We start from the raw sequence: 22,334 nt of genomic DNA on the forward strand, positions 1-22,334 counted from the left end.
TCTACTATGCGGGCTTTTTCAAACCCATGCATTCAATTTAAAGGTAATTCTAACGATGGTGATTCCGGCTTGTAACTTTTTAATCCTAGCCGACTGATTCACTACAAAATTTATATATATATATATTGTGGAGAGAAGCGATATTCAGTTTATAACATAATTGACGTCAAACTTTGATCTTTAAATTTATGAAAAATCAGTAAAAAATTTTGACAGAAAGCACATTTTATAATTCCACATATCCTTGAATTCCGAATTTAATTAGCCGACATTTCTCTCGTAAGTCTTTCGTAAGATATCTTTTTCACTTCGCATTTTTGGTACATACCGTTCTTTCATTTTTAAAACTTCTATAGATTAGGAGCTAAATGGTCCATAGTGCACTTCATCAAACTTATCGAGAACTTGGCACACATAAAACCTTAAATTAGAAAACTGCTTGTAAGGAGCATTTAAGGTAAATGCTGGAGGGTTTAAATCGTTTATTGTACAAATCGATATTCTTGTATACTGCAAAATAACATAGTCGAGAAGCTAAATCAATTAGTTTTGGTCTCAATACGTTGCTAGCGCAACATGCCGCCTATGCACATTACACTAAAATATTATATCTTTTATTTACATTTATAGTTTAGTTCGTGTTTTTTTTTAACCTCAACGCTTGATAGAATCAAATCCCGTCTATGATTTTATAAATCCGATTCGAATTTTTCAATTTTGTTTTTCAAAGATGCCCTTTTTTGATCTGTGATAGACCTACTCTGATAGAACACTTTAAACGTGCTATTGTGAAGCAAGTTAGTTGCTCTAAATGAATAAAGGGATCGAGCGAGAAAATAGATTGGAGAACCGGATGTAACTGGAAATGAAACAATTTTTACCTTCGTGTCACGGCAGAGACCAACTGAGTGTTCAATTAAAACGACTTTTGATGCCTTCCACAGCCATTTTCTCGCGCCTACCTCATCTATTTCGTGTCGCGTTAATAGTTCTCTCGAAAATATCCTCGAGGATATACTCGGTTGACCCAAAAACCGCGGTCGTAATTTAAACCCCCATCCGCAGAAGACACGCGATAAGTAGCTCCCGGGCTTACCTTAGAATCGACATGGGAGAAATAAAATAAATTTTGTCGCTAGAAACGAGATCCTGAAAATGGCATAAAATCGCGGCGACTGCTTCCAGCGGCACGATCGCAATTTCAGGAGCTTCGACTAAATTGAATAATAACATTCATAAGAAAGAAATAAGTCTCGGAAATGCATAACAGACTCAAAACGCCACGACAAGATTTCACACGTTTGAATATCTGCTTGCTTGTAAATTTCTAAGAAAAAATTAATAAAATAATGCATCCATATATTCTGAGGAAAATATTGTTTATACACTATAATAATGTTTATATAATATGATAGTATCATAAGACATTTCTGCCTTTCTTTTCTTTTTCCTTTCATTTTTCTTTTTCTTGCCTTTTTCTCATTTCTTTTCTTTTCCCTTTCATCAGTTTTCTTACCTTTCGGAGAAAAGGAGAAAAGGAAAGGAAAACAAAATGGCGAGCAGAAAGGATGTCTCTAAGATAATGGAAATTCTTCGGACGCACGAAGATGACGATCGAGGTTCCTCTTTCACCAATTCCGATTACTATCTGCTTACATTTCTCTCTCGAACAATATCCGCTGCAGTTATCGAACGTAGTAGTCCTGAAATATAAGTGGCCAGGAGCACTTTGACAGTCACGTAATACGCAACGTAAAATATGTTCAGATAAATTTAATGTAGATAATTGATAAGTAACTAGGAAAATTTGTCCAAGTACAGAAGAGAGAGAGAGAGAGAGAGAGAGAGAGAGAGAGAATTTATTATTTATTAAATTTATTAAATTAAAAGAAAAGATTGTATATTAACTTTTTTCAGGCAGCTATTATAAACACAACTAAAAACTCTAGAAGACAAATTTAGAAGACAAATAAAAAAGTAAAAGAAACAATCTAAATAAAATTTTATATAATATATTAGATACTACTGATAATATAACACAAATACAGTTTTTTACTTTATTGTTTATTAGTGTTAAATATTTTTAGAAGACAAGTGTGGCCAAAGGCTAAATCATGATAACATTTAATTGTCTTTATAATTTGAAAAGGTTATGCATTATATGCAATTTACTTAAAATTATCTATAACCGTAGTTACGGCATTGCGCTTTGTCTGCGGTTTGCGAAATTCAATTTGTCGACGTATCGCTTTAATACGTCATCTGCCGGTGGTTGACACAACGCGGGCGACATAACATTGTGTTAGTCCTCGGTCGTTGACATGGTGGTTAGTGTGTTAACACTTTGGTGAACATTATATGACATTCGTAGCATAACGTAATAAGCGTCATTACAAACGGTCAGAATTACAAATGATCATAATTGACACGTGCAATTCTTGCCGAAGCTGTGAAAAACAGCTTGTAAAACAAGTTGATTTTCCTATTTACTTTATTAAATTGTTAATCTTTAATAGGATTTTAAAGAGTTTAGCACAAAAGTGGTTCCCTTCTCTCAAGAATATGATAAAATGATCTTAAAGCGTGCGAAGAGTTTGAGAAAATTAAATTTAGATCAATCTTTTCAAACTTGTAAGAAAGTGGGTTAACTGCGCGATTATGATCTCCGATGGTACCTGAATCTTCCTACTGCGAACGCAACTCTCCTTTATAAGATGGAATTTTCAGAGCGTCGCGCATACAAAAGATATATTATTGTATATCCGTTGGCCGTCGTGCTCTGCACTGAGTACATATGTATGAAGGAGTTGGATTTATTACAGAGATTGGATTTATTGCAGCGTAATTTATACATTTCACGTCTCTTGTTACCGTCGGACTTTCAGAGCGTCGCGAAATAACTTCATGTTTCGTGGAATGAGTCGACTAGGACGGACAGTATTTCCCACTTTTGGATGTTTTTAATTTTAATCGGTAGCAAAATATGTATACTATAGTGACAATAGGTTTTTCGACTTGTCAGAATGTTTAATTCTTGGCTCATCTTTTCCTGCATTGAGGAAAATGTTTGGTTAAAAATGCACAAATCAAAAGATTCTGATTATATCAATCAGAATTCCGATTATCTCAATTAGAATTTTCGTAAATTTAACTACAAAATTTGTTAGTAGATTTATAATCAGAAAATTTTCTGGTTAAAATCTATACTGAAATTCTAGTTGAGATAATCAAAATTCTGACTGATTTAATCAGAAACTTCTGGTTTTTTATTAATTTTCAACCAAACCATTTTTCTTACAATTAGTGTGAGAGCTCCAGGATTAAAGTAGTGACTTTCGATTCTCAGATAGTTTGGCATACGTCGGCATCAGTTAAAGCTCTACTTTCTTTCTTCAGTAATTAATAAGTGTCTGAACAACTCATTTTGTATGTTCCAATTCAAATTAATGAAATTTTATTAGATGAGTACAAATCGATATCGACCGATTGCTTTGACAGCCGTCCGAAATGCGCCGATCTCATTATTCCGGTAAGTCTGTGCGCTTGTTATCTTAAGGACTATATTCTGACAGTCTCTGTCTCGGAAGAAGCTTGAACGAGTTTATTTCCGCTCTACTCTATTTGTAAACCACGAAGCTATCCTGTTTCATAATCCAATTTTCGTGCAGGGTACAACAAAAAATCTGACACAATTTCCAGATAAAACAGTATAAACATGATATATTGGAACATAAAATTTATCTCATCGAGAAAAAATTAACTTTAGAGCCAAGAAATCTCATTAAGAACGTCCGTCGTGGTTTTATAAACATTGTGATAAAAATATGCGGTTGATAAAAAGAAGCGCAAGAGAGAAAGATTTTAATTAAAATATGTTCAATACACTTCCGCATCGTTCAATATGCTTAATTTCCGTTGAGACTTGCTATGATCTCCTCGTTAGAAGCACAAAATCAAATTTAATCACGTCTGCAGTGAGCGTCCAGATGCTCAAGTTTCGCGCAAATAACGTTATAATATATCGAATAAAGACCCACGTTCATCTATTACTTACACTACAAAATAAGCAAATTTGTCTGAAACACGTGTAAATTGCGCAAGGTGATGCAATGTACATTGGCAATAAATCATTTGCTATCACAATATTAATCATTGCTGACACAAAAAATAAATAAATTTTTATTTCGGATCTATTTTATTGGTACTTTAATGGAGGGTAAAAGCGAAATATATGTAAATTTAATCGGCTTAATTTTATTTTAAATTCGTATTATAATTTATAATGCGACAAAAATGTGGAATAAAATTCTGCTGATAATTAAATGCTTCCGATCATAAACTATTATTCTGCAAACGATGAATCGTGCCTAAACAATAGAAGGAATAAAATTATGAAATTATGTTGTGAGAAGAATATGCGTACGTTCTCATACATCATTTTTCAAAGCCGCGAAAGCAAAGTTATCGAATATCCTGAGCAGGATCACTGAATGAATAATGTTGCGTTGTAAGTTTACTGCAAATATCATTAAGTGCTGAGGTAAGATAGCGAAGTTTCGGCTTTGTTTCTCCACGGGTGAATCTATCATGAAGGAATACCAGTACTGACGTACGTTCGACAACTTTAATTACTTCTCTCGTTTGGCTGTATATTCTCGAGAAAGATAAAATGAGATAGAAAGAAAGAAAATCGATATTCATCGAATTTTCTAAAATTGAAAATTCATCCCAATTAATTATGTATCCGATCACAAATGTATTTTGCGGAAAATTTCACATGAGGAATTTTCAAATGCAATTGAATTTTTCAAATAGAAGTTACGCGTTTCAACGATTACGATTTGTTGCAATTTTTCACGATTTCTTCCTCGTCGAGAGCCCTCAAGAAGCCTCGCCAAGCTTACAACGGCCACTCCACTTTATATCAGTTTATCACGTACTCGCCATTTACCCTCCAGGGATTTAACTTTTTAGATCTACCTTCAGTATCGCGCTTTATTCCCATTCTTCTTTCTACTGTCATGCGGGTTTTCCATGAAAAAATATATCCGGAGCACAATCGTTTTGCAACGCGTTAAAAATGTGATTTCGACAAACAAATTTTTCACGTCAAAGCAACTCTTAACGTCAAAACAAAAAATTCTAAAAAATTCGTTAAACGACTTGGTCGAATATTTTTAACGTGTAAGGCGACGTGAGAGAAATTCTGTACGGCAAAAACTCGAGACGATCAAGAGAAATTCACCGCGGCACTTTGTCTCCATAATGATTTTGCGTCGCTCCCTGACCGTAAAACTTTCCGAATACTTCCCCTTGCACGTACTTCTCCGCACCTGTATTCTTTTTCTTATTTTTATCGGATGACAAGCTTTCAGCCGCAGCGGAGGAAAAGGATTTACAAGAGATACGCCGCCGCTCACCACTTACAAACAAAAATTGCCTCTCGTTCTGATAACGGAACTTAAATGGTTACATGAGTAAATCTCCTTCACTAAAGTTCCTGAATCACCGAAGTTGCTGCGATCAGCTGGTAGCAACATACAAACTATGATAACTCATAAAAAACACTTCTGCTCTTAATGATTTTAATTTTAAGTGACTATATCGCACAGAAACGACTTGATCCTCTTGATCCTCGAACTTGGCGATAGCCTTTTGCCGCGATAGAAAAAAAAAATTATTTTGACATTCCTCTATATTGTCTCTTTCGAGTTCGTCGAAGAAGTCACAACACACATTCGAAAAATAGCGAGAAATATAGTACGCATAAATGGAAAAACGGGGACGACTCTAATTGAGTTGTGTCATAAACGTGGCTGTCTTTAAAATCTCACTCATGTGCTCTCTTAAAAGTTTTCCTCTGAACGTAAGGTACACAAACCAATGTTTTCGCTCAAATATTTGCCCGGCTTTAACGTCGTTCCTTTAACAGAGATTCATATATATCCCGAATCTACTGAAATCTTCCTCGGGATTGTATTTCTCATGAAAAACCGCGCGATATTTTACCACCGCAAATTGCACTTACTTATTAACACATTGGATCATGTGACACGATAAGACCAAAAAGGAGCAATTTCCATTTTGTTGTCTAATAAAAAATAAATACTACGAGAATGAGTTAACATATCAAAGGGATTTTTCTACCATACGCTTAACAAGCTAAAATATTTTAATTGCAAAATCCATTGGTATCTTCCAAAATTTTACATCTTTAAACATTAAGAACATTTACTTTATTGCTGTTTATATACATCGTTTATTACGAATTACACGGATACTTATTACGGCATATTTACTGAATTAAGTTGTTTGTGTCGTTAACGGAAAATGCATAATCTAGTTATTTTTTGGCGCTTCAACAAATAATCATAAAAAACATTCGTTACATTTCCCTCAGAGCAAATTGACTTCTATTGTGGACGTAAGAATCCGCGCTTACATATCACTGCTTTTCGTTGAATTTCATTGAGAATATGGGGAAAAGCTACTCGCGCATATATGAATAGAGGTGGCTCACCTGGAAAATAGTGACCTTCTTCAGCACCGTGAGGTTCACGTGCAACGCCAATTCGGTCTTGAGCTTGTCCGGGAGTAGACCGAGAGCGGTATTAATGTCACCCCCGCCCTGTATCCGGCCGCGCGACCAGCTGTAGTCGTACCATCTAAGCACCCGTCGTTTCATACCACCCGGCACCTTGTGATGTCTCATGTAGGTCTTGGCGCCATCCAGAAGCCTTTCAAATTCAAGACGGTTCGCATTCCTGTTTGTGATGACGTTGCCAACCTGCCCGACGATCGTCGCGAATATGAAGACGCCAATCAAGTAGCTGACTATCGTGAATACGTATCTGCAAATCAAGAAGGGAGAGCCGATCAGTTCGAGAGGATGTGATCAGTGTCCTCCGTTTATGGACGAATGACCCGGAAGCCTTCCTTCTCTTCCTTTTATTTTCTCCCGTTCTTTCTTACTTGCCTTCCTTCCCTTTCTCTCTCTCTCTCTCTCTCTCTCTCTCTCAGATCACACTCTACCACTCTCTCCTTTTCATTCACCCTCTCAGTCGTACACTGACATGTGCAGCCACACGTACACGCACTCACGTACACACAACGTACGAACAACCGCAGACAATCTGCTCTCGTACCCTCTATTTGATCTCTTTGCCAATTCGCAAAACGGAAAGAGCGGTGGTGGAACGTGTACTTTGCATTCAGCCGCAGAACCATTCATTGATATTCTGACTGAACGTGATTGCTGAATCAATGAATAGTCAAGTGTCATTATAGATCGTTAAAATTCCCATGTTTCTCAAACTAAAGCCTTAACGAACTCAGAACTTAAAATTCGCTCCTGACACAGCTTGTTAATAGTTAACCGAGCGTTTAGACATTCTAAACAACGCATATTTAATTTCTTAGATAATATCGCAAAAATTTCGCAATCGATAAATTAATCCAGCATCGTAAAACTCTGAAATCTTTAAAACTTTGTAATATATTTTAAGTTAGCAAAGATTTTAAAGAAAATATTCATTTTCATATTCCTGGCATAAATTTTATATTCTTTTATATTCTTTTTAATGGATTTTATTTAAGTTTCATTAGATCGGATTTTATATAGACTAGTTTCATTGATAATTCATGATTGAAAATAATAGACTTTTAACAAGCCTATAACTACAGAAAAAAGAAAACAGACGGAATCTTCAAAAAATCTTACGTTTCATTCAAGAAAATTTACGAGATTTAAAGCTGTGGTTAACACAACGTTCCGCGATTTCGGAACCATTATATTCTCTATCGTAATGGTACCTGTCCGATCTTTCTGACCGACATGCTCGCAACAAACAGTTCTCTTTGCCCTATTTATCTACAATTCGCGATTCACCGTACCTCAAAAGATATTCTTGCCTCTTTTCGTATATCGGCACACAACTGGCATACACATACAGATACAGATACGTATATGGAAACATTTCACACATAAGCACGCTTTTTCCTTCGACAACCTCAAACCGACTCGGTTTTCTAAGAAAAACATCCTTTCGCTCTTCTTCCTTTTGTTCCTTCCGGCACAAAATTCTCTCGCTTCCGCCAGCCTCGAACTTTTCCTCTTTCAGTATTTCTCTCATACGTTCATTCCCTGTGATGGCTCTCTCTCTACTCATCAACGCGCAACGCCAAGAGCGATTGTTCTATCGATTGATTGATACTCGAAACCACTCTCCCTTTTATTCAAACATCAATAATTTCTTTTTAAGATTTTAAAACAGAAATAATTGATATAGATATACATAGATATATCCATTTACGCTGATTGATTATGTAAATATTTTTTCAGGCTAATTATAAAATAAAATTGATATTTACTAATTAGCTCTCGTTTGTAAAAAAATTCGGAAAAATCCAATTGCTCGTATTGTTTTGATTAAATACTTTTTCGTGATTAATTACGACGTGATTGACATCACTTATTCCTAGATTGCTTCACATTTTTTTGCTTTAGATCGGTTTTTACTTCCGTCATTTCGAATATCACAGTTCAACGCTCTTATTCACGTTAAAATGTACGCGCACAAATGTTCATTTAATCTTTTCGCTTTCCTAATCAAATTGCTTAATCAAGCTATATTTTTTTTATACACTGGCGTTCTCACAATCCGTTTTTCTTTTATATTAAATCGAATACGAATCATTTATTCGCTCATTTCGCTCATGTTCGATAATTTCCATTCCATCGATACGAACATCTTTGAAACAAATCGCGATTGATAAATCGCATCAGTGTCCGAATTCTAAAATTTTTATTGTGAAATCTTAATTAATGAACACGTTTTTATTCTAAATAAAATATTCCAATTATATATATTAATATATATAAGTTAGTGTATAATTGAAATACTTTATTAAATTAAAAAATATATATTATAGACGAACGGAAGAGCACAAAAATAGTGAGACAACAGCAGAATTGCTAAAGAACTGCTCCCAGAAAACGAAACGAATTAGAAATTATGAATTACATTGAAATGAAATAATAAAAGCGTATCTTGTCTAATAAACGCAATAGAGAATAGAAGACAAGAATGCTTAAAGTATAAATGCAAGGCATATAAAAAGAATAGTAAAAAATTATTATACAAAGTAAGAGACAAATCAAATAAACAAAATTTTTACAGAACATACGAAGATAATTAAATTATATGTTCTATAAAAAATTATATAAATAAACAATAAAAATAATAATGTTGAAATATATACGGTTAAGATGATACGAACTTCGCGGCGGCATTAATTAATTAATTCAGTACTCCTTGTAATTTAATTTTAAACGCAACGTCTAGTCTCGTCATACAGTCAAACTTAAAGATTCGGAATAGCGCGTATAAACAAACGTGTAACTCAAAGAGACACACGCCATAATCCAGACAATTGTGTGGAAATGCGGCGAGCTCAGCAAACTATCGAGGATTGAAAGCGGAAGTGACCTCTCCCTCAGGGAAACCCTCAGGGCTACGAGTTCGCAGTCGAATCGTGAGAATGCAGTTTGCGATTCGTTCGACGTTACTCGAAATAAAGCGAGATCAAATTTGACTGGCTAAAATGAGATTCCAACCGATCGTTCTCTCGCCGTCTAAAGAGTTCTGCAGACAAATCGACCTTCCTGCAAGAATACTCATCCGATCATTAAGCGATCTTGCCGCCGGGCTACAAGTCAAGGACCAAATAGCCGGAAAGACACGCGATGTTAGAAGTATTTAAATCGTAAAGTCTGCGATCTCCGAAATTATAATATTGTTTCTCGCGGACGATCTCAAAACAATCCGTTTGTTGTTAGTGATAAGATAAATGGAGACCAATTAATGTTCCAGTTAATGTCACAGTTACTGGACATGATCCTATTATTGAATAAAATGACAAAAAAATGTTAAGTATTATGCTTCTAATAATACATACGACTCTGTCGAATAAATTCCTTATTTATAAAAATTTAATAAGATGAATTTATTTAAAATTGTACATATCATTAAAAGCTAAATATTTAACATTTTTATTACTTCTTTCAATTGAGTCATGTCATTAACTGGTACATTCATACCTCATATCTCGATGGGATTTATTTTTTCCTAATCCACGCGCGGTGAAAAATTACTTATACTATTTTATATAAAATAGTAGACAAGTCAGTTAATGAAATATAGGTGATAAAATAAAGAGAACATTTTTTTTATAAAATTATAAATTTTTTAATAGCTGCAATTCAATGTCTTGAAAATTTTGCTTTGATATATATTCGGTAAACATAGTTCTCATATGTATATTCTTGTCTTAGAAGATATTTAGTTTTGGTACATGTACAACGTTTCATGTACAGATTACGTTCCTGTTGAAGGAACGACAAAGGAGCGCGTGTACACTGTACAAGCACCGTTTGTAGATCATACAAACTTGTTTCGCTGACGGTACACGTTCCGCAAAAGACCCTCGCAATTTCTCGACCGCTTGGGTTAGCATGCCAACAGCTTATGAGCTCTATAACTTCGTTCATCACCATCGTTTTAATTGGTGAAATCCGCTGCCAACTTTAAAACCAAAAAGAAAGAAAGAGAGAGAGAGAGAGAGAGAGAGAGAGAGAGAGATTTTAGCTCTGCCTTCGCAAAATCTCTTTCAGCGTTTTGCGCGCATTGATAATCATCGATATTTCAATAAAGCAAGCAAAGTAATCTTGCAGGTTCTCATTTTGTTGAATCGTCTCGTAAAATGTATTCGAAGAATCCGAGAATGAGGGTGATCCCTCAACTCACTCCTTGAAAATGTTCCTCGCGGTATTCCGAGGGAGAATTTTAATTCTTGGGAAATTAGTTTTCATCGGGCGATGACAAATCCCATCCGCGCCTTTATAACTTATTTCTCACTTCAAGATCTACTAATAATTCAAGATCACTAATAATTGTTTCGCAAAAAAAAAAAGTGGATCGAAAATAATACTGTTGTATATAAAATGTTTTGGATATAATAGAAAAAATTTTGTACTATTGCTTTTTAAAATTAAGCAGTACTATCACTCGATAGAAAAAATGATTAAGTAGGTACGTGAAATCGAATAGACTTTTCAAGTTAAACGGTTTTATTGAGACTTTTAAATCGAGTTTCTCACAGTGCCATCGTGTTTGGATGCCAGAGTAATTAATCTACTGCTAAGAAGAGCGATAATTTGCGCGACAATGTCTCGCTAAGTTCGTTTTTCATTGTTCCTTTAAAGTCAGATAATGCTGCGTTCGATACTTTGATATTACTTTCGACATGAAAGTACGTAAAGAATATATTAAAAATTGAAGTTATACTGAAAGAGCGAGATCAGTTAAAAAAGAATAAATATCCTTTCATTCTCATAACTATGTTATACCATTGGAATGTTAAACAATATTAAATTAAAATCGTTATAATTTCTTGTAAAATTATCTGCTCAAGAAAAGATAAATTAATGTTATAATAATTCTTTCTTTTTTCTCTATTTCGCATGTAAGAAAAATTAATGTCCTTTCTTACAATTTATTATAATCTACTTTAGTTTACTGGTTTATTTGTTCATTTTCATCATAAAATATTATTACAATAATTTTTTCCCCACTTTAATATCTTATACAATAAGTCTATGTAAATATTTATAAGAATATTCTCTATTAAAACCAAATATAAAATTCTCTCATTTTACATTAGAATACTTTCAGAATCCGTAATTTTGTTTGGCATAGCAGAAGAAAACGAAATTTTAGCAATGGTCGTTTTGAATAATATCGAAATTTTCACGCTTTATGTAATTTATGTCATCAAAGATTCGTAAATTTCGACATTATCGTCATTCGAAGTTTTCCGCGTATTAATTTGTAGAGTGGAAAATTCGTGGATGGTATTTGATCACGTTATTGCTGATCGATAAATCGGTCCGTGATCGTCGATGCGCGTCGCGCAAGTTGCTATTACATGACGGATATACTATAATTCCGCTAAATCAAGGTTTGCTACTCCGCTCCGCTGAGCCGAAAACGGATATTGTATCGAATATCCATTTATTGCGGTATTAAGCGTGGCACATATGTTTATTTAAAGTCACACTAATCACAATTACACAGAAAATGATTAATATTGCAATGTATATCGATCTCGCGTACATCAATCGTACATTATCGATTACGTTGCAGCGCGCTGTTGATATCGCGTTGAATGTTCCCTTCTCTCTCTTTCTCTCTTTCTATGTGTTTCTTATATGCTCTATTTCGATTTATCTTGAATTATTTATAGACTGACAGAATGCTCTGATGAATACGTACGTGCATGATTTAACATACCAGAACGCGTCAGCTGTAGAATTTCTAGTTTTGTGATCAAATCACATATAATTGAAGGGCGAGTGGATGAAAGCAGCACATAACGCTGACGTTTCAAGTTTATTCACATTAAAATTGAATTGACAGTTGGTGTAATGAGTTCTAATGGAATGGCTATTAGCGTCACACAATTAATCTCCTTTATACTTCTTTTGCCAAAACGCATCTTTGATTCTAATTGTACCTTAGTGTACTTAAGTAAAGATTTTTACATTTTTACATGGCAGAACGCGAGAAGTGCATTATATAATATCATGTATATGTATTATGACTTTACTTTAATCCTTAATATTATAATTTATATTTCTAATGTACATTTATACAATAGATAGATTAATTTGAATCTCGATTTAATTTACGCTTTATCTTTTTCTAATTCTTAAAACTAGAAAAAGATAGAGTAAATTGAACTGAGATTAAAATAAATCTACTTATTAGTAGAAATGTACATTAGAAATACAAGTTACAATATTAAGGATTAAAGTAAAATCGTAATACATATACATGATATTATATTATATAATATACTTCTCGCGTAAGCTGCCAAGTAAAAATGTAAAAATCTTTACTTATCTTAAAATTGTTGCAAAGTGCACTGAGGTATAGTTTATTCAAAGATGCACTTTGGCAAAAGAAGTATAAGTGCTTTGCATCAATGTCAGCGAATAAGCATTGCCACGAGGAGCCGACACGTGGTCGGAAACGTCTCTCTTAAACTTGCGATAGACTCAGAGTGATCGATGAGTCGCCGTCGAGACGTTTTATCGAGAATTGTGGACACCCTTATCCCGTCATTCCCTCCTAGGGTTCTAAGGGGACGGTATTAAGTCTTGGGATCAGCCTTCGTCCGAGACCCTAAACGAGCGGTTTTTTGTCCAAATCGTCCACCTTGTCTTCCTCGTTCTCCTCATCCACCTTATTCTTCTCGTCTACCTCGTTATCCTTATTCATTTTGTTATCATTATTTATTTCATAGATTTTATTTATTTTATCAAAATTGAGAAAGTTATGTAATTTTTTGCGCTGAATCCGAATCCGGCTCTTTCTCTCTCTCTCTCTCTCTCTCTCTCTCTCTCTCTCTCTCTCTCCTTCCCTCACTCGCTCTTCCGTCTCTTACAATCCCGTTCTCTCCCACCTTTCACTCTTACTCGCATTTTCCCTTTCTTTTTCCGTTCCAGGGTTGCCACAGAAAATGAATTTATAAATTCTTTGATTTTTTCAGGTTTTCCAGATGAAAATGGATAATTTTCCATGAGTAATATAAAATATATAAATTTTTACATTTAGGACACAAAAGTTGTAGGAAAGTTGATCTATATTATTAAAAACAATGGAAAAAAATACAGTAATGACGAAAAAGAGAGATCAAATAAAAATACTGAATAAAATATAAATTTTAATTATTTTATGAAAATCATTCAAAGTGCACAAGTTTTGAACGTTTTTGATTATAAACGTCAGATATAATATTTACAAAATTATAACAATTATTTGAAATAGGAGCAGGGAATTGTGAGCAAATTTCGAAACTCCAGACTTTTTTTACATTTTTCCCTAACTTTTTCCGGTTTGCCCGATTTTCCAGGTCTGTGGCAACCCTGTTCGTTTTTTTTTGTTTTTTTTTTTTATTTTAGAAACAATCCTACCCTCCGTTATGCTTGAACTGCAGAAGCCTGGACAGTCGGCCGCGACGAGCGAGCCTCCGGGGATTGTGGCCCGTGATTCTGCCAACACAACAACAAAAAGGCCGCTTCACGAGTCTAATTCCTAGGCATCTAAGTTCACTAATGCCCGTTTCCACCAATGTAGATTAATTCTACGCAGTAAATTTTTTTTTAAATCTTAATTTTGTAATTATTTTGTCAGGGTGGTTAGACCTCTTAATTCCAGGATTCATAGTGTCCGTTTTCGGATTCAACGCTCACAAAATTTAGGACGCCACGAGGGAGATATCGTTGCATACACGAACGACTGCAACAATGACAGACGGGGTGTTCGTGTAACACCCTGTTTGCATCCAAATGGTATACGAGAATTTGAATCCGATTTACGCGAGATGGAAAGTGCTCGCTCTTAGTCTAGTAGGATCTGGCTCTTGAAGAACGCGCAATACGCGAGGCATACATTGATACATGTTCCGATAATATGTATTATATAAATCCGACAATATTTTATTATATGAAATATATACTGCAACCATACCTTCCAACAAATGGAAAGAATGATTTTTCGTGAAAGGACAATAAAAGCGATATGATAAGAAGAAAAAAAAAGAACAAAAACGAAAAAGGGTAGCAAGGAGCAAAAGTAGTGTTATATAAATTAGTGTCGATAAAAATTATATTACTTACTCAGCGTTGGTCTCCGGCGTCGGCAAATCCCCGATTGTCGTCAACGTTAAAGTGGACCAATACACGGAACCGAGATATTTTCTCGTTAGAGTGGCGTACTCCCCGGGCCGATGGGGATATACCCAGTCCCCCTGGAAACTCTCTGCCTCACTCAGCAAATAGTAGAAACATCCAAACCAGTGTGCGAGAAGAAGTAATATGTGAATAAGATTGAGTACGCGCCAAAAATTCGGGTAAATTGTACGGGACTCAACCATATAGTAGTAGTTATATACACGATAAAGTTTTAAGAATCTAAGAAACCGTAGCATCGGATTACTGCCGAAACTTATTTGCAATAAATCAAGAGGTAACAATGAGAACAAATCTAAAAAAAAGAATTTAGACTTGAAATAATGTCCGGCAAGTTTGCGGCTGTTATACACCATAAGACCTTGCTCCAAGTAACCGGTACGAAATTGTACTAATATATCCAAAAAAAAAGTAAAATCGGTAAAACAGTCGAGGGCGAACCAAGTACCGGGTGCCAAAGCCTGTAGCTCCGGCAGACTCTGGCGTACGATTAGCGTCCATAGATTGTAAAGAACGCAGAATGACACGAGCATCAGCCAGTAGTAATAGAAATCTTCATCTGGATTTACGACGGATCTCGGTGGTTTTTGCAGCCTACGAGGTCGCCTGCCTCGTCGACTACCCATATTCTTATCTGTCCCATCCCCATCACACTCGGCAGTGTCGTCCAGTGTTTCCTGACTTTCTGGAATCGGCCGGGTAGAGAATCTTTTTAAAAACGAGTCTTCACGTTTTAACGGTGGCTTCTTCTGCATCGCCGATGACAGCTGCACAGTCGTGCGCAGTTTCATCCAACGCTGATTGCTCTTTGATCTGCAAGCAGAAAAATAAATAAGTCGCCAGCATTAGAACATCGAAAAGCAAAATATATGAGATTTGACATCTATCGGTAACTGTTCGAATAATAATTTTGTTTTTTATTCTTTACAACATGTATAGTAAGAAAACGCGTAACTAGGAAAAGTTACTAGAAATAAGAAATAAGAAATAAAAACCGATCGTGTAAATGTACAACATAAATATGGTAGAGAGCGCTAATAATTAGTCGAAGATAGATGTTCCGAATAATACAATATTCTTGATTTATAAATTTAAGATATAATCGTGAGCCGAAACGTTCACTTCACAATCATTCGCATATACAGGGTGTTCCAACTGTAACTCAATATGAATTATAAAAAAAATTAATAGTTTACGAGTTATTTAACATTTTATATTAATATATGTGCCAAAATAAAGTATAAAATATACTTATAAACTAAACTTTTTAATATCACTACTTTAATACTTTTAATATGAATTAAATATTAGTTGTAATTCGGTAGATGACCAACAATGAGATGATAATGTATAAAAATTGGTTTATTTAAATCAACATAACTATATAATAAATATATTGTACTATACAATAAATTTATTGAATCGTTATAGAATATAAGTGTAAAAAATTTTTTTCTGACTTACATGATTATCGTTATTAAGTTCATGCGTCAGACATCGAGTCTCATCTGACGAGACAACAATACATTAACTGGAATACGACACAGCGCTCGGTTATTACGGAACATCATAAATTTGATTGGGACAATATACGCATCTTAGATGAGGAAAAAATACTGAATAAAAGACTTATCTCAAAAACTATTTTTATCAAACAACAAACTAACGATTTAAATTTACAGAATAATAATACGGAATAATAATACAGAATTGTTGGATAAAGCTTATGATAATATAATTATGTTTAAATGACGCGCTCAATGTATTCTATATTTTATATGTTTGTATTGTATGTCTTGTCATGTATTGTTGTCTCGTCAGATGAGACTCAACGTCCGACACATGAACAACTTAATAACGTTGCGGTGATCATGTAAGTCCGACAAAAATTTTTTACATTATATTCTATTATATAACGACTTAATAAATTTATTATGTACCATAATATATCAGGAAATACAATGACATCATTGTTACATTACTATTCTTAGGTGACTGAATTCTATTAACAATTTATATAGAGCATTGATAAAGATCCGAAATAAGATCGAAACGTATTTTGATTTAAATAAACCAACTTTCACATATTAAACCAATTATACATTGTCATCCTGTGTTGACTCAAATAAGCATTATTTGATTGTAATTTATCTCAACCAAGCTTTAATACTTAATTTATTAATTATATTGTACAACATATTTCTTATTTAATTTGGAGGGGGCGGGGGATTATTAGCGTCTCAGATTGATTGTTTAAAAGTCCGAACGTTTCGGCGCACAGTCACATCTGAGAAAATTTGATTTTCATATACAGGATGTCCCATCTCGAGCATCTGAAATATCTCGTTTGATTTTTATGATAAAAAAAATGTTTAAATAAAAGTAAAATGGCCAACCAATTGTGATTCATCTCATTATTCTGTTTATAAAAGTATTAGGGTATGATTATAAAAAAATTAATAGTTTACGAGATATCTTATGCTTTATTCTGACATATATTGACATAAAATGTTAAATAAACTATTAACTTTTTGATGTCACTGTTTTAATACTTTTATATTTAGAATAATTAAAGGAATCATTTTGTGTAAAAAAAATCATACAATTCCGTTTAAACAAATGGAAGCGACCTTCATATCTTTTTGTCGTCCCCACCCAAAAGAAAGATAACATAATCAAAATACGTCCCCCTTGAAACCGTTTTCTACTTTCATCTGAAACATTTTTTCTTATCATAAAAACCAAGCAAGATATTTCAGATTCGAGTTAGGTGGGGCACTCTGTATATGCGAATGATCGAACGTTTCGGCTCGCAATTGTATCTTATAAATCAAGAATTGTATTATTCGGAACATCTAACTTTGACCAATCATTGGCACTCTCTACCGTATTTATTTTATATTCTTATTACTAGATATGTATCATTTATTATTACATCACAACTTATTGACATATATATTTCAGAACATCTGAATTTTTATTTATAAAAAAATGCTACAAATAGAACTGCAAAAATAATCACTGCAATTTTGCTTTCAATACTTTGTTTTATAAAAAAAAATTTTGAATGTAAATTAATTTCCCGTTAATCACGCTTTTAAACACATATGTTTTCGCAATTGATAATTTTACTCGCCAACACATTTTCGCTTTTATTATCTTCCGCAATAATTTACAAGTAAATAAAAACAAATGTATTTGTTTGATAACAACAAAAAATACCTACAAATTGAAAATAAACGCAAAAGTAACTGTTTCATTGCAAATAAATTTAGAGCACATATATATCAACATAAACTGTATACTCGATCAATTTATCAAAATTTCAAGCCTATGGAAAGACTATTTTAAACTTCGTATTTATAAAAACTAAAAAATAATTAGAAAATGTTATGATTTACTGAATCGAGTCATTCTTAAAGAAGACATGTGATATCACCGCTGCATCGCAATGCTCTCATTTGAGCAAATCTAAATTAACTGCGCGTCTATTGTCGCAACACAGTTGCAACTAATGGACACGATCAATTCGTTCGTATTGAAAAGTGATGACAAATTCGCATTTAATTCGATATTTGATGAAACACGCCAGCGTGTCATAGTCACGTGTATGTCATCACACGCAGGCATATCGCCTCGAAGAAAATACGATCGCACGATGCACAAACGTTATTTCTAATCGGGATTCCGCGTGACTGCGAACGACACCGAGTTCCTCGCAAATCTCACGCATGCATGAACTTTTCTACGCAACGTCACGCAGGAATTGCGCAGAAAATACACAACAAGACGCCTCGTTCTGCAGTTTTCGCTATGACCTATATATATGTCTAACAAATACACACGAAGATATATACATAGGTATATAAGACCTACTATTCGTTCCATTCTTCAAACCTAGTGAAACGAACAAATCATTCTCTTTTTTTTTTCTTTTTGGAAAAATCGAATACATTCGTTGTATTCTCTAAGTTCTATGTAAGATAGGTAGTTCTTGCTAAGATAGTAGTTTCTTGCTTGAAATAAGAAATGGGCGAGAATCGAGATTCAAATCAGCTAGCTAGAGTGTCAGATGGATAGGAGACAGACAGACAGACAGACAGACAGACAGACAGACAGACAGACCGACATACAGACAAACAGACAGATAGATAGATAGACGGATAAATAGACAGACAAACAGAGATAGAAACAGAGACACTGAAAAATCGCATACGTTAGACAGAGACAGTAACGAAACTAAAGATCGTTATTATGCTACTACGCATTCTTGAATCGTTAACGTAACATTCATGTACAGTGTTCTGTCGTAAAGGTAAATATAATGTCGTCGTGCGTGTAATAACTTTAAACTAGAATAGCATGATTTTTCAGATTTACCGTTATCTCTGCTTTGTTATCAAGCAACGTTTTCAATATTTGTAAAATAACAAAATTCATCACGCGTAAATATTTTGTTTTATTGTGTGTTCTCGATTACCTAATATATAATAAATATAGATATGAGCAGGATCATAGTCCTCAGCAAGATCTGTCTCAGCAAAATCAAGATGTATTGTAGTATCCGACGAACATTTAAAGTCGATTATTTTCTCCGGAAAGGCTCAAAAAAAAAATTTTTTTAATTCGTTTTTTACCTACTCTTTCTTGGTATCATAATTTCGGGATACTTTTGTGTGTGTGTGTGTGTGTGTGTGTGTGTGTGTGTGTGTGTGTGTGTGTGTGTGTGTGTGTGTGTTAGCGTGCTTATGTGACAGTGCCAGAGGTTACCGTCCACATCAATTAATAGCGGGAGTACCTCTTGATTTTGCGCAGAGAGGAATATAACGTCATGACCGCGCGTACGTTACTCCATTTTTGTGAGCCCCTCGTGCTACGAGGTCTGTTGGCTGCTGCGGGTATCTCTGTATCGATAGCGTTGCTCTCCAGTGATTCTGAAGTGATTGAGGTGGCGGCGACGCCAACACCGGCCAACCTTCTCGCTTGTCGATGGCCCGAGATTGCGCGTCGATGACAGAAGATCTCCGATGACCTGTGAAGAAGACAGAACCCACACGGGTTGCCTCTTCCTCCCGCACACCCTCTCTTTCTCACCCTCTGTCTCTATCCCTCGCACATGCATACACATATTTGCGACTTTGCCTCTTCTATGCAGCTCCTTTTGCATTTTCTTCGAGACACATTCGTCTTGCGTTATATATAAGTGAATGATACGATTTGCTCCGAGCGAGATGGCTTCCTTTAACGTCGACATGATTTTTTTCACGTGAATCTATACTGTGAGACGCGCGTCTCTCTGTTAGTTTTTCCCCGAGTCCCGAAGGAATATTTTGCCAGTACATACGAACGTGTTGTGGATAAATATTAATTCTAAAAATACTAAGATGTCAACACTTACAGTCACTGTTCTTGGTGCGAAGGAAAAAAAGAAAAAAACAGAAAGAAAAGAAGATTAAGCTTCGAATACAAATTTTTTTGAAGTTTATTTAAAATTAAAACAGAGAGAAACGTTTTCGATAAAATCAACATTCTACAAACTTCCGGGTTTTCATTCAAAGTTCAAATAAAAAATGGACTTTTAATGCTTCGCATTTAAGCTACGAATCGTACATGTCGTGAACGTATTTCTCTTAACAATGATTAATTCCCGGTGCAACGTGACTTGTAAGTCTCACGCTGCACTTAGTCTCGAATCGTGATTTATAACACGTTCAGAATGCCTACAGTTAACAGCGGTCTCGCAAAAAAAGCTTTGTTCATCACGGAGAACGATCTCGCACGAAAGCTATGTAATACACTTATGATCTGTAACGTATACCATTGAGTACGTGAACAGGTTTCATCACTCATACCCCCCCCCCTCCCTCCTCTCTCTTTCTCTCTCCCTCCCCCCTCCCCAAGTCAATCTCGTGTTTTTTTCCTCACACAAGTGCATACAATCACAGGCAATCTTTCATCCTTTCCTTCCTGTATCCGTCTGCCCATCTCCATATCACATCATGAAAAACGAGCCATCCGCTGAAAACTCGCCAGCGAATGCAACGTGACGTTAAATTCATTTATAACTCTCTCTCAGTCATAAAAAAAAAATTTTGCCGTTTTCAACGACAGAGATTCGATGCCACGGCATATCCCGGCATTAATTGCTGTGACATGTAAATGTCGACGTAATAAGGTAAATTTACCTTTTAAAAAAAAAAGATTAAAAAAGACACCAGGGGTGTGTGCTGCTCTCAGAAAAAACCGTTACATAAAATTATACGCGCTTATATGTGTGCTCCTTGAAGAAAAAAATTACTTTCTATTCCAAACTTGTTCTAAACCTATTTTCCAAACTATGAAAGTATATAATAATTTTTTTCAAAAAATGTGTGAAATCGTTGCAAGTACATATTGTATATATAGTGATTGAATTAAGTGTGAAATTAAAATGTCTCATATTAGTGTGGAAGATGAAGATAATAATAACTCGATACACACAAACAGAAAATCTTTAGAAAGACAAGGATAAAATAAAAGTTTCGCCTGGCAGCATTTTATAAAAATAAGTCAAAAGAAAGCGAAATGTTCTATTTGTGATCGAGAATTTCGAATAAAATATAACAATAACTAATTACCTTTCACGACATTTAAAATGTAATGAAAAAATAATTACAAATTCGATGATGGAACCACCGTCACACAATAGCAATCGCAACATACAATTCTTAACTAAAAATTCAATGTGAGTGAAACAACTGACAGAAGAGTACGAATAATAGCACTGGATTTACAACCTTATAGTATTGTCAATGATGTCAGATTTCGATTGTTATTCAATGTCGCTGAACCACGATATGAAATACCATCATGTGCAATATTTTCAAGAAATATCATTCCTCGTATGATGATTTACGAAAGGACATTCAAAAGAAAGTAAAACAGATATACACACAAAATGATACAAATATAGAAAAGGATAATTAATTCTTTTTTACTTTCATCTATCATTTAAATTTATGTTTGTGGGATATATTATATGTGTGTGTGTGTGTGTATATGTATATATATATTAGGTTAAGTAAAAAGTCATCGCGTTTTTTTAAAAGACATCTATCAGTAAAAACCGCAATTACTTTCTTACCAACAATATAAGTATATCTTAATAGAGTAAAGCTTCAGCTTTAAAAATCACTTTTTTAAATTATACGATACGACAATTTTTAATGGAGTTATGAGCAATTAAAGTCAAAATAATTCTTTTATTTAATCCGCGATAACTCAGTAATCAAAAGTCGTAGGAATATTTAAAAAAAAACGATTTTGTAGGGAAAGTATCAAGCTTTCACGATAGGTAATCGAAAATTTTCTCAAATTCGTTTTGGACACGTTACAAATCCACAAAGTGAGAAGAAAATTTTTCGTCTTTTTCAGCTCGTAGTTTTTGATATGTACAAATTATCAAACTCATAAAAAATGTGATAAGCTTTTAAAAGTAGAGATTTCAAGCTTTAAAACCCTTTTTTTAAATTTGAATTTCATT

General features: G+C 34.3%; 1 protein-coding gene across 5 annotated transcripts in view; it reads right to left on the minus strand.

Moving 5' to 3' along the window:
• The window catches only part of LOC108751627 (cyclic nucleotide-gated olfactory channel-like), a 41,713-nt gene that overhangs the window by 8,760 nt on the left and 10,619 nt on the right, over positions 1-22,334 (minus strand). For 3 of the 5 annotated variants that reach the window (XM_018491908.1, XM_018491907.1, XM_018491910.1), the window contains exons 2-4: positions 14,741-15,625; positions 14,036-14,113; positions 6,521-6,851 (exon numbers count right to left, since the gene is read on the minus strand). In XM_018491908.1, the coding sequence (XP_018347410.1) occupies positions 6,521-6,851; positions 14,036-14,113; positions 14,741-15,625 (1,294 nt within the window). Of the gene's footprint in view, positions 1-6,520; positions 6,852-14,035; positions 14,114-14,266; positions 14,309-14,740; positions 15,626-19,610; positions 19,661-22,334 lie in introns of those variants that run through there. The other 2 variants (XM_018491909.1, XM_018491911.1) reach the window with 2 other exon arrangements.

The sequence above is a fragment of the Trachymyrmex septentrionalis genome, unplaced genomic scaffold, assembly GCF_001594115.1.
Source record: "Trachymyrmex septentrionalis isolate Tsep2-gDNA-1 unplaced genomic scaffold, Tsep1.0 scaffold50, whole genome shotgun sequence".
Taxonomy (NCBI): domain Eukaryota; kingdom Metazoa; phylum Arthropoda; class Insecta; order Hymenoptera; family Formicidae; genus Trachymyrmex; species Trachymyrmex septentrionalis.